Raw genomic sequence first — 19,765 nt, forward strand, 5'->3', positions numbered from 1 at the left:
TTTTAGTAACTTTCATTCCACAGATATCAAAAATTCTCCTCCAACCCACTGAAGTATCCATTCTTCATATATGAATTTGGCTTATTTGACAATTGGTAGTGGGGGGGGGGGGGGGGCGTGGTGGAGCTGGTGAAAGTTTGCCCATGCATGCATTTTCTGGAAAATGGTCACTAAGAGATCAGAAATAGATTTTGTTAATTATTCCTTCTCCTTCGCCTAACAATGCTCAGATCAGTTCCTAATCATTCCAATTGAGACTGTGACTCAGCACAAATGAGGGACTTGAACCATTAAGTGCAGCAAATTGCACTTTTAAGCATTCTCGTTGGATTGCTGGCTTGTCTATTCAAGAAGTTTTGTTCTATGTTTGAAGAACTGACTGTAATAGGAGCTCTTTCGATGTGGGAAAATCTCAGACTGAATGAAGTTTTGCTGTTCAACTCTGCTGTCCTCAGTGATTTTAGATGAGCTGAAAACCTAGGTTCTAGAATATTAAACTGTTACTACTTTCTTGTGATGTTTTTACTCGGGTGTTTTAATACACATACAGTTTTTGAATTTAATAATTCACAAATAGGAAGATTCAACAACTAAAATACACACTAACATCCCCATTATAATCTGTACTTCCTAAATAAAACAAAGTGCTGGAAAAGCTCAACAGGTCTGGGAGCATCTGTGGAGAATGAAACAGGGTTAAAATTGAGTCCAAATTTGACTCTTCTTTGGAACAAAGAGTCATGTTGGAATTGAAACGTTAATTAGTTTCTCTATCCACAAATGCTGCCAAACATGCTGAATTTTGCAGAACTCGGTTTGCATTTCAGATCTCCAGCATCCACAGTATTTTGTTTTAATTTACTGGACTTTCTAATCACTGGCTGAAAAAAGGGGGTATTGTTTTCCTATTGATAATTTCAACAAATAGCTAGCTTGGGTGGAATGATGTTTCTCATTTCATACTCATCACCTTTTTTGGTAAAGTCATTGACAGGACAACTTCCATCCAATATGAGCAAGCAAGGGTTTATATATTGAAACTAATGGGGACCAGTCAATATCTGCCATAGTCTCAAGTCTATTAAGTGTGATCTACAGAATATAGAAAAATGATCCACATAAGATTTTCAAACAAAACCATTTTGTATTTCATGTAGCAAGGTAAAGTTGTTTTTTCTGGTTGATGAATAGTTAGAATCAATTGGACATCTAAATTCTGAAACATATTTAGTGGCTAGCAAAATCAGAATTTTTTGCATAAAGAACTAATGCAACATAACTGAAGTTGAATAGTATTGCATTAATCTATTGTTAGCGGTTATCATGAAGAATACAGATACAAAGTAATATGTAAATCTGAGTTGGATGGATCCAATGGCTTCCCTATATTCTATCTTTTTTGGGCTACAGGTTATTTTGATTAAACAATGTTCAACCAAGCTAATATCCTCAACCTATGAGACGAAAAAGCATGACTAATTGATAAACACTCATCAGGTCAATGAACATTTGTGGAAAGCTCAGACATATTAACATTTCAGCTCTCATGCAACACTTCTGAAGGGTTACTCCTGAAGTGCTAACTTGTGTGTTTTCCCAAAATGCCACATATAATGGGTGAAATTAACTCAAAACCTATTTGCTTACAAAATTAATATCAGGCTAATTATTTCCAGTATTTTTGTTTTTGTTTGATTCCCAATATTTTCAATTTTTACTTTTTAATTATTTTAGCCTGTTTGCATTTCACATTTTGTACCACATTACAAGGTTGCTAACGGCCAACCAATGAATTAGACTGTAACACAGCTTGCTAAATTAATTTATTAGAATATTGCTTACTAAATTGAAAGCTCATTTATTAAATGGCTCGCAGGGAGCTGGTTGAATCATGATCAATTAGAATTAGATCAATGTTTGTCACTGAACTAATATGTTAAATCCCAATTCCATATTCATTTATAATAAAAACAGAAAATGCTGGAACTACTCAGCAAAACTAGTAGCGCCTGTAGAGAGAGATGACCTCTTGTCAGAACACATCATTTTTTTTTTGTGGAGTTGTGACATCTATGCGGATCTTTAAAAATGGTGGATGGGTGCAGAGCCAGAAGTCTGCAACAAATTCCATTTTATCAAGTAGGGGTAAAGGGGTAGGATGTGACTCGAGGAAATTCAAATGCAGCTAGGCCATTTGAATTCAGTGCTGAGTTCAAACAGATCCCATTATCGTTGTAGCAAAAGTTTTAACCTGCACTGTGGGAATCTCAAATTTATGGATTAGACACAAATGCTCATGAAGGGTAGTTAAGGTAGTAAAACTGACAATCCATAAAGTTGTTTAAATCTCCAGCTCTTTTAATAAAAAAAGCCTGGGTCTGTCATTGAGTGTTAAAATATTCCATAAGTTACAATAACTATTTGTTGACATAACGTCAAAAGATATTATATCATTAATATTTGGTTGTTTTCCACAACCTACAATTAGCTAAGCAAAGGTTGGGGTGGGGGGAAAGGAGGGAAGAGAAATGTAAACTGACAGTTCAGAGGTTATCAAAGAGTTAGCTGTGAGTACAATTACGTTTATTTTGAGAGGGGATTAAGTACTCAAGGGTCTTTAAATAAATTTTGAATGTGTTTTTAAATCATGGAGAAAGCTGCAATGGACATTTATATTTTTAGTTTACTTTTTAATACTACTGAGGTTTGCCCTTGGTGGTAATTGAGAGTGTTAAGTGAAAAGGGTAGTGGGTGGGAGCATAGGTTGGCATTAAAACTATAAACTGCCATAGGGGTGGATAGAGGCACCAGTATGCACGGAGGATGAGGGCATGTGCAGTGACTGTGTGCGTGTGTGCGTGTGTGTGTGTGTGGGGGGGGGGAGGGGGGGATGGAATTAGGTGTTGGAGCTGAGGGCTAAAGGGCTTAATAGTTAACAAAACAGTCATTCCCAGCTCTTGGCAACCATTCCACCCCCCCCCCCCCCCCCCCCCCCCCCCAAAAAGTGGGACTTGTGCCATTCAAGATAATCTGACTGGCTGCGCTGCTGTGTTGAGCCAGGACATTTCCCAACTCTAGCTACCCACATGAGGAGTGGAAGTCCAGCCCATTAACTCTGTTGCTCACTCCCCAGATGCTGTTAGATCTGCTGAGTTTTCCAGCATTTTATTTTTATTTCAGATTTAAAGCAAATGCATATTTTGTTTTTGTACACCACTTATTTGCTGTGTGTAGTACAAGGCAACAAACAGCATTCATTATCTTCTGATTTCACTTGCTGAAAAGAATGAAATTCTATGAAAAATTGAAATAGAAACCAAGCTAACATGCCCATCTGAATTTAAAACACATATATCTTGGAGGCACTTTTTTCAAACTACATAAGGAGTAAGTACAATTCATCAGTTTAAAATGGATATTTTGCTTTTTTCTAACTTTGAGGTTAGCCTAGCAAATTATAGCAATTTTATACAGTCTGCATTTCATTGATGAAGCAATAAATTTAAGCACATTATAATAATGCAGGCCAGGCATGAAAGTGATCATCAGTAACATGATGCAGAAAAAAAAATCAACTGAAACCGCTGAAGCAAATCAATCAAAATAGTTATCATAATGTTAAATTTGGTGTAGAGCGACAGAATTGATGGGTGAAATGGTTCTCTTGGAATGAGCTAATTGATCTTCAAAAGAAGCAAGTACTGAAAAAAAGTAAAATACACTAAATACCCTAAAGTATTTAGCTAAACATATTGGTTAAACTATGCTATTAAAATTCAAAATAAATCAAGAATTTGCATAATTTAATGTTAAGTGAATATGGATTTTACCAAAAGTTCATTTTTTGCTATTAATTTTTTTATCACTGATCCTCTGTCTCTCTTAAGACTGTGCTTTATTTTCAGAATTAGCTCTTCCACTTCTTTGAAACAAGAATTAATTGGTTTTTTTTTGTTGAGGATATTGTCCAAGTTCGTTGGCTTAATAATCAAATGAAGAGGAATTGATACCATCTTAGAAGCGGAATATACATTCACAGCTTCTTTTGTCAAATTTATTGCAAAGTATTGAAATGTTTAGTTGAATGCCTATTATATAAAAAATCATAATCTTAATTAATACTGCTCACTCAAGAATTTGAAAGAAAACTAAATCAATTTAAGTTGGAAAGCAGAATTCATGCAGAATTTGTAGTGCCATACCATGGCAAATTAATTTAAGATCACTAGTTTTTAAAATATGCTGTTTAATTTGATTTTTATAAGCTTCACAATTTTAATCAAGTTGCTCCAGTTTGAAGATGATCTGTTTATTAAACTATTTTGAGTAATTCTTTCAGAGCAAGGGAATTTTTTAAATTTATAGTAGGCCCACAGTACACAGATGAGCCCCAAGTTTAAAAGGTACTTGATGTTCAAATTATTTTAAAAACAGAAATATGGACCACTACTCTAGAAAGATCCTCAAAAGTTTTTTTTTACATGAGCTTTGCAAAAATCATTGAATAGAGCAATAAAAAATTTTTTTTAAATTGTAGTTTGATTAACAATTTTACAAAATATAAAATTTGCGCAGTAAACTTTGCAGTCACTCTGATAACAAAATCTGAAAGATTGCTTCTTAATGCTGGCACAGCCTCAACATTATAACTAAGAAGCATCATGGTCATGGAGTTGAATGAGGCACTATGGAATATGAATTCTTAATGTAAGCCTCTAGACTTGTCAGTTTGAGTCTATTAATAATTAATAATTGCTTGGACTCAAATCTGCTTACGAACGTAAAATAAATTTGCATTAATGCTAAACTTGATGTTCCCAGCATGAACAAAAATAGGCCTGTGTTATTCATCTTGCCCTGCATTTGCTTGCCTCCTGTGAATATTGACAAAGCTGTAACGATATTAGAAGCCACTAAGGATCCTACAGTCCAATTCCTTAATGTCCCATCTGAGTAACTGGCATCACAACAGAATATTTATAAAAGGAAGTGGATAAGAAAAATTCTTACTGTCTACTGAAAAGCCTGGTGAAATCGTGGTAGGGTTGTTGTGCTAAAGCTAGTTGTGAAGACTGTAGATAAGGGATGGAGAGCATTGAGAGCAATACTGTTTCCAGTTTCATGTGAATCCTGGCATTGTGGTGGGAGAGGAAGTGGGGATGTGTGAGGTTCTTCCTGTGTGTAACACATTCCAGGATTGCCCAAGGAAACTGGTTGATTGTATGGAGGGCTATTAAGTGGCAAGAAACTTAACAACTGAGAAAAGTCCAAAGATGATGTATTCAGAGGTTCACTGAGGACTGTTGGACTTTTTGAAAGCAAAATATCCCCAGGTCCATCACCCAGAGAACCTGCCTGCAACTCCAAGCCTAGTTTTGATGAAGATGATTGAATGTCATGGGTAGAGGAAAGCAAATCACTTTGTAAATCCATTAAGTAACTGTCTATCTCATTCTTTAATGGTTGTCCTTTTTCAGGCATTGCAATGGCATATGAGGTAGAACCAAGAAAATATTTTGAGGAGATTTCTTGAGGAGAACGAATTGAAGACTCAATTTCTAGTGGGCACCCCATTCCTAAAGGTAATGGTGTAGGGACCATTTGGTTTGTTGACCCTAATGTTTGCATGGTCTGAATATGGGCACTATAGATATTCATTTGTAAGGTATTTGTAAATGGTCTAGTTGTCAGTTCACTGGAAACCACTGACATCACTGGAGTTAGTTCATCTTTTAATGACAATGATGGATTAGCGCTAAATAGATCCATAAAGTCTGGTGGTTCAGTTTTCACCTTTAGCAGCTCCTGTGAATGACTTTTTTTCATGTGGCGTGTCAAATGGTCTTTCCGACCAAATCTCTGGGCACAGTACTGACAAAGGAAGTCTTTCCTTCCAGTGTGTACTACCATATGTCTCCGAACATCTTTCCGAGTATAGAAACAACGATCACAGTGGTCACATTGGTGTTTTTTTTCCTTCGTGCCACTTGATGACTTGCCAGCATGTGTCTTCAGGTGCTCCAATAACACTCCTGTGCTTTCGAATGTTTGTAAGCACACTTTACATGTTAGGTCACCACTAGTTGCAGCATGCAGAGCCAGATGACGTTTGTAACCAAGCTTTGTATTGTAATTTTTCCCACACTCCTCACACTTGAAGGCTTCCTTGTTTGGATCGTGAGTCTGTAGGTGGTTCTTTAGATGATCCTTACGATGGAACATTTTCTCACAGTAAGTACACTTGTGAGTCTTCTGTGGTGAATGGGTGGCCATATGCCTTGAATAGATACAAGTTGTTACTGATAATGGAAAACTCATTTAAATGTCTACAAAAAGTAATATACAAGCCCATCCACGTTTGCAAGTAGGCAATACACATACAGTACACCTCCAAATCTGATTTACAGATTATTATAATTTTGTAACCTTGTATATTCAAAAATTAAATTTAATAGAATGCAGTATTGTTGAAAAAAGAAACTGGTTGAAGCTTTTCATCTTGCACTTATCATGACACTGCAAGAATATAAGAGGAAAATGACATTTGGTTGGCAAGTTGACTGAGTAGAAGAGGCATTGCCATGGTTAATGCACTGGTGACTGTCAGTTAACTGCCAAGCATTGTTGGAAATTTAAACAAGGCAATTTGATCCTGATTGGCATTGCCAAATGGCTGTCACTTTGTTTAGGTGAAAGAGATTGTGTGTACACATGTTTTCTCTGTCTGCAAAGAACATGGCCCTATGTATTAATATTTGTAGCTTCCAGCACATGTAAATGTGTTGCCATACAGTTATTTAGCAAATGGTGTCCAATCACGGAATCACATCTAATGTTGGACACTGTTTTGGGCTTTGTACGCATGGGCTAGTTGGGTTTGGTCTGTACCTTGCCCATTGCAAACAGCAATTGTGACATGCTGTTTGATGTGACCCACCTGTCTTTGGGATGTACAGCCTACTATCTAGCATCACGCTGGCATTAAAGTTAATATACCACGTTATTCATATGTGTGACAGGCAGAAAATCTTTTGGGTTTGACAGCAGCATCCTGTTAATAGTGAATGCCACTCAAGTTGCGGCTGCTTAGTAACAGCATGAAATGGCTAACTTCACTTGTTGCTCATTTTTGAGATACCTTGTCTTTCCAGAATAGCCTGTGGTAGATTGGGCACTTTTCAGGGCCAAACTTGATGGCCTTAAAACTGTTCATAAGTTTGCGTGATATACAGCATGAAATGATCTGATCAGGGTATCCATTATCCCACAGGATGCCTTTGATGCATCCTGTTTCAGCATCAAGCTTGCATGATGAGAAAATAGTTCAGGTCCAATTTACAAGGTTGCCAATAAAACCAATCTGGTAGCATGTGGAACTGTAAGAATCCTAACACATATATTAACGAGTGAAGGGAGGTTTGCCATAGATCATGGTAGTGAACTCCCTGTAGACTTCTCACCTAGTATGTCAAGGAAAGTCATTTGACTGCTTCATTTCAAAAGTGAATTTGAGCACAGGATGGAGCCCATGAGGATATGCAAGGAAATTATTACATGCAGCTGCAGATTTAAATATAGCAAAGGTATCATCCACATATCGGAAATATGCAACGGGCAGGAAGCTGGTTGTTATTCCATCCAGGACATGTTTCTCATGGAACTTAAAGATGCCAGAATTAGACAGAGGGGATCCCATGGCAATACCATACATGATACCGTTAAAACTGAACTCATCTACATGAGTTCATAAGTTCAGTGTGCTAAGAATTATGCTGACAACCAATTTAAGATTGTAAACTAGACGCTACATACATTAATACAGGGTCCTGTTCTTTTTAGGCAGAAAGAACATGTGTACACACTGCACCTGTTTCAACTGAACAAAATAAATGATCGTCATTTGCTGATTCATTCCTCAGGGTAATACCATGAAAATGCCTGGTTTAAATTTCAAACCACACTTGGCAATTAACTGTAGGTCACCTGGTGCATTCTCCATGGCAACATCACTACTAATCAGAGAACTTGCCAACCATTCAGCACTTCCTGTATAGTATAAATTATTGTTTTCCCCTTATTGGTATTCTTGTGAAATGAAAAGTTTTGATAAGTCTCTTTCAGCAAAGCTCAAGTTCTGTGCTACCAAATGACTATGAATAGAATGTATTAACTAAACTGGTCATTTCTTGAATTAACTATGCTCTATAATTTTAACTGCAAAATATTGGAGAAAGTAACAAGGTTTTGGCAAGTAAGATAATAAATACTTAAATCATTATGTATTAGCACACATGGGCTGTGTGGATTATAGATTTCATATGATTTTTTGCATGGGAAAATAAGGATATATTTTTCTAAAAGTTAGTTCTCGTCAATAAAAGTTGTGTTAAATTAGTTAACCAAAATTATTGACAGTAGTTACTATATCAAAGTCAATCATGTCAAATTTAAGAGAGAATTACAAAAAGGTGGATATGTTAAAATAAGTGCAAAACAAAGAACTTTAATAAATTTAAGGAGACATACCCTAAAAATACATCCAAGAGATGCCTCTTATGTTACTGAAGGTAATTGCTGAAATATTTTGTGTTGTGATTTACATCTAAAGTTTTACCCTCCTGGGAAGACTGACATTGAATTAGTAAAAAGAGAAAGCAATTAATAGTTGAAAAGTAATTTGCTTTTTGAATGGGCTATACATTTTGTTGTGGATAAGGACAGTCACCAAATTTTTTTAAAAATTGAACTATCTGCACAATTTTGGAAGAAAAGTCAAAATATTTGTGTAATATTTAATAATTCGACATGTCACAAAATTCTGTTCCAAACACTTATTAACCTTGTATTTTGGATACCTTGACAACCAATAAATGGGCAAAGACATTGGTTGTATCAGCATTTTATATTCAGTAATTAAAATAATGCATTAAATTGTTACTGTGAACTATGACTTCAATGCTCAGAAAATGTATTTGCAAGGTCTAGAATAACATACAGAAATGTTGATTCTTCAAAGTATAGTTGATGTGTAAGGGACATGTTTGAAAATAATAAAAATTTGCATTTCATTGTTGGGATTCAGGCAGGGCAGATAATTTTCAAATAACATTTGTGACGTTAGTGTACCTTAAGAGATATTTTTTTCTAAATTATGATTTCTGCAGTTGTTTTCTCATTATGGCACTGGTTTGTCCAGAGGATTCCTTTTATTGCTACTTCAATAGCTTAAATGAGGTCAGTCTATTTTAACTGTGTTGTTATGATCCTGCATTGTTAGGAAGACGGTCATGTATTTTTGAACATTTTTTTTTCCTCTTCCAGTGAGTTTAAGGTTTCATTTTCTGTTTAGCTGCAGTTTTGAGTTGGAATTTTAAAAAAGGATATTAAGCTGAAAAGAAGTGTCTCTCTCTCTCGCTCCCTGGTTTTTGGAAATTCTGCTGGTCATCTGAAAGCAAGGTCTTGCTTTTCTGAAAGGGGAAGCCTGCTGTTGGTGGTTGGCCTAAAGTCCCTGGTACTTTGGGAAGCTGTTCTGAGTCTATCCAGAGAACTGCAGACTTCATCCAATTCCAGTATCACGTCAGCATTAGGTTATGCTGTATTAAACCTGTTTGAAGTATTGTTTATGGGATTGCTTTGATTGGGACAGCTCTTATATTCATTAAGGGTTATACATTATCATGGTTTTTTTGGTGGTGTTTGTAATTGCGAGATGTTACTGCTAATATTCTTACTGCTAATATTCTTACTCTCCATGTTAACTATATTCTTAAATAAACTTTGTTTGATAAAAGCTCCTTAGTGGCTCATTTGAATCATACCTGAAGTGAAACCTATTGTGCTTAACCTAGCCAAATTCAAGGTGCAAAACTTATGATCCAGACGGGAACCATAACACATGGAGCCTTGTAAAGATAATCAAATACTTCGCACTTTTACAATCATGTTTTCCTTGTACATTGAAAATTATATAAAACGTTGAGGAAATTGAACAGTTTATCAAAAATGGATCAATAGAACAAACCTTTAAATTTCCTTTTGTGAATATTACCATATGAATGCTTGTGTTAATACTAAATTCCTCTCACCAGCAATAATGTTTAATTTGAGTTATCACCCCATGTTAAAATGGAGGAGAAATTGGTCACAGAAGTATTAAGCATCCATATTAACTATGCTATAAAATATATTCACAAAAATTGTAAAAGTTAAACACATACTTTCTTTTCAAGTAGCTATTGTAAAAATAGGCTTAATTTGAACCATTTTGAATATAATTAAATAAGCTTAAAAAAATCCCTTTTCTACGCATATTTCAAACACTATTTTCTAATCTGATTATGCCAGACATTTAGATGATACAGTTCTAAACCATAAGAAATTACTGATGTTTATTTTCCTTTTACAACAAAATATTTAAAGCATAGCTAAGGAATACAGTTTTCTTTTTAAAAGCTGATGTAAGATACTAGATTTGAACCACTATAAATTCAGAAATGCAGCTACTGCAATTGTATTTTTAAAAAAATCTGTAGCAAGTTCTACAAAATTTTACATTTGTGCAATTAAAATTGTCATGTGTGTTGGTGTTAACTGCTGTCAGTCGAAGCATCTGGCTTCATGCATTCTGTAGCTTTGTATATGTGTGAACATGTAACTACTTGCAAATAAGACTAGATTCATAGGATGTGACACAATGGAAGGGTATGTTGCTGTGCTGTAAAACTCTAGGAATAGGCCATTTGACCCCTTGAGCTGCTTCTGCTATTTAGTGAGATCATAACTGATCTGCAATCTAACTCCATATCCAACTTTTGACCTGTATCCCTTAATATTTTTGGATTTGTATTATCTATTCTTTTTAAATATTATTTTTGGATGCTCTCAAAATGCATTGTAAAGGAATGAAAACAGTTATTCTTTGGTTAAAAAAAATCAAAGACACAAATACTGAAATCATTCAATAGAGGTCTTGGGATAGAGTTTCTGCTTTGGGCACAATCTGCATGCAAATTGCATATGAAATTGTGCTGGTTTTGGAAAGTGATTTGTATCCCTCAGGTTTCTGTTTAAACTAATTTGCATACCAAATGTAAAATCTACCATAAACCAGTGCAATCTGGGAGTGTTTTAGAAAATTGCTTTTTAAAAATTCCTTTATGTGAATGATAATGGTGCAGTGTAGCTGAAAATGGAATTATCACAAAAATGCAGAGTGGCTAGTTAGCCACCTGTAAGTGATACAATTTTAAATAACTGAAAATGTCTTTGTGTTCTTTAGTATTCTTGCACCGAAAATGTCTTTAGAACCTCTAGGCCTGCAAATAGGTGCAATTAATGGAACCTCAATTTATTATTTCATGTTATGTGGGCGTCACTTACGAGGCCAGCATTTGTTGCCCACTCCTAATTGGCCTTGAACTGAGTGACGTGCGAGGACATTTCAGAGGGTAGTTAAAAGTCAACCACATTGCTATGGGTCTGAAGTTACATGTAGGCCAGGGCATGTAAAGATGAGAGATTTCCTTCTCTAAAAGAGCATTAGTGAACCAGATGGGTGTTTATTACCATATATAGTTTCATGGTCACCATTACTGGGGCTAGCTTTCAATTCCAAACTTTATTAATTGACTTTAAATTCCACCAGCTGCTGTGGTGGGATCTGAACTAGAGGATTAGCCTGGGGCTCTGGATTACTAGTCCAGTGACATTACCATCACACCCTAAATTTGATTGGTCATGGGTAGGAGGAACCGCTTGACCAGTTTTGTGGGACAGGCCAAGTTCATGTGCAATTTCTTTTAAATAGCATGAAATATCATAAACTCTATTTGCATTGTTTTGGCCAATTTTGGGTGAATCAAGTAGAAACTCCTGTCCTTTGCATATATTCACTAATAAGTTCAGTTACAATTGTTGTCCTTTGCAGAACTTCTATGTATTTATACATCTAAAACACAATAAAAACAGCAATTAGACAAATAGCAATACCTTTAAAGACATTCAAAAACTGACAGCAACATTTAGTCAAATGTCCCATTGTCTCTTGTATCAAAATGAGCCTAAATATATCATGCAACTAATGCACCAGTCTCAGTCTGAATATTTGGTCATCACCTTGATGAACTTTGTCAAAATGTTTTTCCTCAATCCAATTTGCTACAAACTCCTTTTAATGTCTGTTGTGAAATTATTTAAGTGTATTAGTTGTAGGCAGTTCTTTAGTTTGGAATGGGTCCAAATCTGAAATTTAGAATTGCTATACTTTATTTACAATGCTAAATTACTGAAATGTCAGAGGCAAACATTCCTAATGTTGCTGTAAAATAGAAATACTTCCCATTTTGTATATGGTTTTCCATACCTCAGTAGCTTATACTTAGACACAAATGCCTTGGTACAGGCCTCGTGTGAACACTTGTAGGGTCTTTCTCCGGTGTGTGAATAAGAATGCACTTTCAATTTCTCAACACTTGTGAAGATCTTTCCACACAATTGACAAGGAAAGGATTTTCTCGATTTGGTTTCACTTCGTTTACGTTTCCCTGCTAGAACCTTCTGAGTATCCTTTACGTCTAAAAGATCACCAGGGATGACAGTGGCCATTGCACTCTACAGTAGGCCTTATCTCTGGACACTTGAGTTTGGTCCAGTTGTACTGATGTGAATTGACTTCTGTTTCTTCTTTCTGATGTTTCATATGTTCAATGCATTTAGAACCTATAAACAATACAAGTTGTTGAGAAAGTTTCATATATCATTTTAGACAAGATATGTGACTGAACTGATCTCAGAAGAACATTCCTTACTGCCTCTATAGTATTTCTATATTAGATACTCAACTCCAATTCTTAAAAGCACACCACAACTGGAACTATTTTCTAATGGCTAGCAGTTTATTGTAGAATGAACTAAAATTAGCAGAAAATATTACACTTATAATTCTTTATAGATGATCTTAGGACACATAATCCTCTTCTGTGTATTTTTGTCTCCAGAAATAAAAGTCTGAATAAAGATATCTTCACCTGTTTCATCATCTTGCTCCAATATCAGCAGCATTTTTACATAATCAGCTTATCCTTCAAACTATAGAGGCTAACAGCACAGGAGCAGACCATTAAGTCCATTGTGTCTATGCTGCCTCTGCTAGAGCAATCTAATCCCAAAAGCAAAATACTGCAGATGCTGGAAATCTGAAGTAAAAACAAAACAAATTGCTGGGAATATTCAGCAGGTTAGGCAGCATCTGTGGAGAGAAATAGTTAAAATTTTCTGGTCGATGACCCTTTATTAGAACAGTGGCAATTTTAAATTGGTGATCCTTGTTACCAAGTCCCTAAACTATGCACATCGTCATAGTCCACAGATACACCCTTCATAGATTTTAAAACTTCTATTAGCCTTCTCATGTGTAAATAGTCCCAGTATTTCAAGCCTCTTCTCATAACTATAGTTTGTATCCCTGTCCCTGACCTTGGTGTATCTACCAAAGTGTGCTCTCTATAGCTTTAACATTCTTCACAAACGAGTATTCAGAATGGCACAACTCCTAACTTTTGCCTTAAAGTTTTGCATATATTATTACTTAATTACTCTTGTACTTGATGCACTTATCCAAAAATTCTATTGGCCTATTTGCAGCTTTATCTGCTTGCATTCTTTGGGTAATTATGTATCTTAACTCATGTTTATCTGTTCACTTGCTGTAGGCATCATTCTTTAATTGTACACTCCCATATCTACCACCTATCTACCCATTCCATTAATTTGTCTTCCTGAAGTCTTATTCAGTCATCTTCACTATTTGCCAAGTCTCCTACTTTTGAGATTGTCTTTCTTGTATCAAAGTCCAAATCATCTATGGAAATACAATCCCTATTCCTGTTTGTGTTCATCCACCAAAGCACTTTTCAAACATATCATTGGACAAGAGTAGCATGGGTACATCACCACCTACAAGTTACCCCCATTCCTTTGACTTCGCTGGGTCAAAATCCTGGAACTCCCTTCTCAACAGAACTGTGGGTGTATCAGCACCAGGTAGACTACATCAGTTCAAGGCAGCAGCTCACCACCTTCTCAGTAACAATTTAGCCATGTTCACATCCCAAGAACAAATAAAAAAGATCGATGTTACTAAATTCCCTTAAGAGTTTGTTAGGTCAATTATGCATAAAGAAAATGACTATTTCAAATACTCTTGTTTTGGAGTGCACAATGTAGATAAACCACTTCTAATATGCCCTGTCTCTACCTTTCATAAAATTTCAGTGCAACTGAAAGATTTATGCAGGACAGCCAATCTACAATTCAGTTTACTGAAAGTGAGAATTGGCTCTGTGATTTTAAAATAAATTAGTTATTGAAATAATTTGTATATAGTTACCCAAAAACATGCTTAACAGTTGCAAGGATTTCCCATTCAGGTTGAGTGTGAGTAAATTAACCAATGTGTTATAACAATTCTCTATCTGAATTTGTGAATGGAGGACAAAAACAAAAGGTAATAAGAGTTTCCTTTTCCTGTGATTAAGTTATGGGACCAGGGAGAGGAATTTACCTGCTCAAACGATTTTCTTCTTGGTTTTACTCCTAATCAAAATACCACTTTCCATATTAGAACTCAATTTCACATTCATTTAGTTTGTTCAGTCACACTTTGCCCCAGATTTTTGCAAATCACGAATTAAGAACCTAGGGTCAAAAATCAGAAGTTGGTGTCACAAGTGCACCAATTGGTCTTCTTGAAACTTATTTCTATTAAATAAATGAAACTTGGTAAATGTTGTAAGAGCTAACCTGCAAAAACATTTTCTCCTTAGTACTATAATAAGGTAAACGAAAAAAATGTGGCAATGAGAAGCACTGTAGAATTTTGAAAAATAGATAAGAAAAAGCAAGAACTTGAATGTAAAATAGCATGGTATCACATTGCTCAGGAACACCCGGAAGTCATTTCATAATACAAAATTACTGACGTGTGCAATTTAGGGCTTTATATTGACTTTGATAGGTTAAGTGACATTTTCCAGAAAAATCTACTGGTTGAGAACATATGATTTATAAGTCTTGCAACATTTAAAAAATGTTATTGTGGTAGTAATTCTGTATGCAAGATCAATTTCAACACGGCTTGTACACCTTTTATCCGACAGAATTTGACATGGCATAATTAAGTCTCTATCATAGAATGACATTGCACAGGAAGATTTTCTGCTCTTTATGCCATGGCCAGCTCTTTGATAGAACTACAGAATCATAGAATCCCTACAGTGCATCAAGTCTGCACTGACTCTCCGACTGAGAATTCCACCCAATCCCTTTCTCATAACCCCACATATTTACCCTGCTGATCCTCCTAACCTACACAACTTTGGACATTAAGGGGCAACTTAGCAAGGCCAATCCACTGAATCTGCACATCTTTGGATTGTGGATGGAAACCCACGCAGACACTGGGAGAAAATGCAAAACTCCACACAGTCACCCAAGGCCAGAATTGAACCCGGGTTCCTGGTGCTGTGAGGTAGCAGTGCTAACCATTGTGCCACCATGCCACCCAATCAAAACCCTGCTGTGTGTTCTTTCCCCATAGCCTTGTAATTATTTTCTTGTTCAATATTTAGCCTTTAACTACTACTCCTTCAGTACCCTTTCCAGTAGTGCATTTGAGATCACAACTCCCTGTGTAAAAGAAATGTTCACTCTGGTTTTGTAGTTGCTGGATTTAAGGGCAAACATTGGCAATCTGTCAGTCCTCTGCACCACTACCATTTCCAAGGAAGTGTGGAAGATTGTGTCTAAAGGCTCCAAAGTTTCCACTCTTATTTCCTCCAATACCCCTAAAGCATCCCAACCAGACCAGGTGACATTAAGACAGACAAATCCCCAGGGCCAGATGGCATCTATCCTAGACTCCTCAGGGAGGCAAGAGATGAAATTGCTGGGCCTCTAACAGAAATCTTTGTCTCTTCACTGGACACAGGTGAGGTCCCAGAGGATTTGAGGATAGCAAATAGACATAGAACAGTACAGCACAGAACAGGCCCTTCGGCCCACGATGTTGTGCCGAGCTTTATCTGAAACCAAGATCAAGCTATCCCACTCCCTATCATCCTGGTGTGCTCCATGTGCCTATCCAATAACCGCTTAAATGTTCCTAAAGTGTCTGACTCCACTATCACTGCAGGCAGTCCATTCCACATCCCAACCACTCTCTGCGTAAAGAACCTACCTCTGATATCCTTCCTATATCTCCCACCATGAACCCTATAGTTATGCCCCCTTGTAATAGCTCCATCCACCCGAGGAAATAGTCTTTGAAAATGTGGTCCCGTTATTTAAGAAGGGTAGCAAGGATAACCCGGGTAATTATAGGCCGGTGAGCTTGACGTCCGTGGTAGGGAAATTGTTGGAGAAGATTCTTAGAGATAGGACATTTGCGCATTTAGAACTGAATAATCTCATTAGCGATAGACAGCATGGTTTTGTACGAGGGAGGTCATACCTCACAAATTTGGTTGAGTTTTTTGAGGTGACAAAAACAATTGACGAGGGAAGGGCTGTGGATGTCGTCTATATGGATTTTAGTAAAGCGTTTGACAAGGTCCCTCATGGCAGGCTAGTGCAAAAGGTTAAATCTCACGGGATAAGATGGGTGGAGAACTGGCTTAGCCATAGAAGACAGAGGGTAACAGTGGAGGGGTCTTTTTCCGGTTGGAGGTCTGTGACTAGTGGTGTTCCGCAGGGCTTTGTACTGGGACCTCTGCTGTTTGTGATGTATATAAATGATTTGGAGGAAGATGTAGCTGGTGTGATCAGTAAGTTTGCAGATGACACAAAGATTGCTGGAGTTGCGGATAGTGATGAACATTGTCAGAGAATACAGCAGAATATAGATAGGCTGGAACATTGGACGGAGAAATGGCAGATGGAATTTAATCCAGATAAATGCGAAGTGATGCATTTCGGTAGATCTAATGTAAGGGGGAGCTATACAATAAATGGCAGAACCATCAGGAGTATAGACACACTGAGGGACCTGGGTGTACAAGTCCACAGATCCTTAAAGGTGGCAGCACAGGTGGAGAGGGTGGTGAAGAAGACATATGGCATGCTTGCCTTTATTGGACGGGGCATAGAATATAAAAGTTGGCATATGATGTTGCAGCTGTATAGAATGTTGGTTAGGCCACATTTGGAATACTGTCCAGTTCTGGTCGCCACACTACCAGAAGGACGTGGAGGCTTTGGAGAGAGTACAGAAAAGGTTTACCAGGATGTTGCCTGGTATGGAGGGTCTTAGCTATGAGGAGAGATTGGGTAAACTGGGGTTGTTCTCCCTGGAAAGACGGAGGATGAGGGGTGACCTAAATGAGGTGTATAAAATTATGAAGGGCATAGATAGGGTGAACAGTGGGAACCTTTTTCCCAGTTCGGAGGTGACGAACACAAGGGGTCACGGGTTCAAGGTGAGGGGGGCAAGGTTCAACACAGATGTCGGGGGGTGTATTTTACACAGATGTCGGGGGGTGTATTTTACACAGAGGGTGGTGGGGGCCTAGAATGCACTGCCAAGCAAGGTGATTGAGGCGGACACGCTGGGATCGTTTAAGACCTTATCTCGGTAGCCACATGAACAGACTGGGAATAGAGGGATACAAACAAATGGTCTAGTTGGGTACATGAGCGGCGCAGGCTTGGAGGGCCGAAGGGCCTGTTCCTGTGCTGTATTGTTCTTTGTTCTACTTCGAGGATTGACAAACTCTAAGCACCTACTTTATTTTTAACCTATCCAATATTGCTATTGCTTCCTCCTTCGTTGCATTGGCAGAATCCTCTTCTCTAGTGAAGACAATGCAATATACTCATCCTCGGTCATGTCTATTATCTTCACAAGACTACTGCCTTTTGGTTCCTATTCCGGCTCACCCTCCTTTAATTATCCTTCTTCATTTATATGTTTACAAAAGGGAACAAAGTCTTTTATTCAGCTACTAATCCATTGTCATACTCTCAACCTGCCCGCTTAGTCTTTTTTTTTAAGATCTCCTCTGTACTTCCTATATTCTAATATAGTTTTAATATATTGTGAACCTGATCATTATCATAAGGCTCCTTTTTCTTTCTAATTTTAAGCTCTTATACACTGTTAGCTACGGAGCTCTAGCGCTTTGGATGCTCATCCTCCACCACCCAACCCCACACCCCCCTTGGCCTTGTGTTTACTCTTATCCGAGCCATTTCCACATTGAAGGCCTCCCATGGTTCAACATTGTTGTTTTGCTTACCAATTTCGGCTCTCCCAATTGACCTGAGACAGATCCCATTTTTGCTCAATGAAATTAGCACTGAGTGAAGTATTTTTGCTCCTACTTGTATCTTATCCTTTTGAATAACCTTTTAAAATCTGATATGATCACTGTTCACCAAATGCTGTTCCACTGAAACATCATTTATTTGTTTACAAAAGGGAACAAACACTTTTTCTCAGCTACTAATCCATTGTCATACTCTCATCTCACTCCCTTAGTCTTTTTTTTAAAAAAAGCTCCTTGGTAGCTTCCACCTCTTATAGCTTGAAGTTATTTTGGAAAGAAAGACCCTTTTCCCAACCCATGCACATTCAAGCTTGTATATTATAAAATTACCTGTAGCATGTAGAGATTGTTGACAAAAATGTTCAAAAAAGGACAGTTACCTTTTCTGTAGTTCACTTCTCTGTTGTAAAAACAATGAACCGTGCATCCAGCTTCATGTACAGTGGACTCAACCAGTTCTACTTGTGCTTCCTGGTGGTGACCATAATGTACTGTGTCCCATTTTTGATCTAAAAAGATGTGAACACAAGAATCTTCAGGTAAATCTTGCACCTAAAATTCTGGATTAATTGAAAATAGCAAACCAACACTGCAAATAACATTTTAAAATGAGTTTAATCCTAAACTATCACTAAATCTTCCAAGACATTTCTCAAAAGCTTAAGAAATATGTTGTTTTATGAAGGGAAGAGAATTATAATGGGTTGGATATCACAGTCAATGGCAAACAGCACTTCCAATAGTCATCAGACTTTTTCTGAGTGTTTGAACTGGAAGTTGTCAGCCAATTACCAAGAAAGCACAGCCTACTACCTAGCATCAGGAACCCATGTGAACAAAGTAAGCAATTGCATATCACCATGACTAATCAGATTGAAGGATCATTGATATGTAGAGTCTCTGAATTGGATAGAAAACAAAATAATGAGAAGTGAGGAGACAATTCATTTTTAATTTTTAAAAATCTCCAATAAATAAAATCTGAACGAATGGGATTCCACACCTGCTACTACTAATTTTAAGTGCCAGAGAGGTTGTTTGATTGTAATTAAAGCTCACCATGCTAATGAGAGCATTTAGTGTGGAATGGACACGCTCTGATGTTTAAGATGAGCTGAGAAGATATGTACAGCACTATATACCATTCAGCATATTGAGTTGTGAGTCTCTCAGTGACTTAACCATTATTCCACAGCTTTTGAAGGAGAGCAGCTTGGACAACAATTTCCTGATTTATGTTTTCAAATTGTGCATGTGTGATCACTGGAAGTTGCTGTCCAATTTACATATCAGTAACAGTGCATACTGCCAGCAAAATCTGGCATAGGACTATATAGGATATATGGTAGAGAAACAGGCCATTTAGCCTAATCAGTCCATGCCATCCCTCGTCCCATCTAAATCTATCATAACAATCTATTCCCTTCTCCCTCAAATGTTTTTCT

At 37.0% G+C, this 19,765-nt stretch overlaps 1 protein-coding gene across 3 annotated transcripts in view; it reads right to left on the minus strand.

Moving 5' to 3' along the window:
- Positions 1-3,007: 3,007 nt before the first annotated feature.
- plag1 (pleiomorphic adenoma gene 1) overlaps positions 3,008-19,765 on the minus strand; it is a 54,261-nt gene continuing 37,503 nt past the window's right edge. The window contains exons 2-5 of one of the 3 annotated variants that reach the window (XM_078216191.1): positions 18,701-18,829; positions 14,561-14,694; positions 12,362-12,717; positions 3,008-6,277 (exon numbers count right to left, since the gene is read on the minus strand). In XM_078216191.1, coding sequence (XP_078072317.1) covers positions 5,014-6,277; positions 12,362-12,603 — 1,506 coding nt within the window. In that variant the 5' untranslated portion in view covers positions 12,604-12,717; positions 14,561-14,694; positions 18,701-18,829 and the 3' untranslated portion in view covers positions 3,008-5,013. Of the gene's footprint in view, positions 6,278-12,361; positions 12,718-13,025; positions 13,149-14,560; positions 14,695-18,700; positions 18,830-19,765 lie in introns of those variants that run through there. The other 2 variants (XM_078216192.1, XM_078216193.1) reach the window with 2 other exon arrangements.

Source organism: Mustelus asterias, chromosome 7 (genome assembly GCF_964213995.1).
Source record: "Mustelus asterias chromosome 7, sMusAst1.hap1.1, whole genome shotgun sequence".
Lineage (NCBI taxonomy): Eukaryota > Metazoa > Chordata > Chondrichthyes > Carcharhiniformes > Triakidae > Mustelus > Mustelus asterias.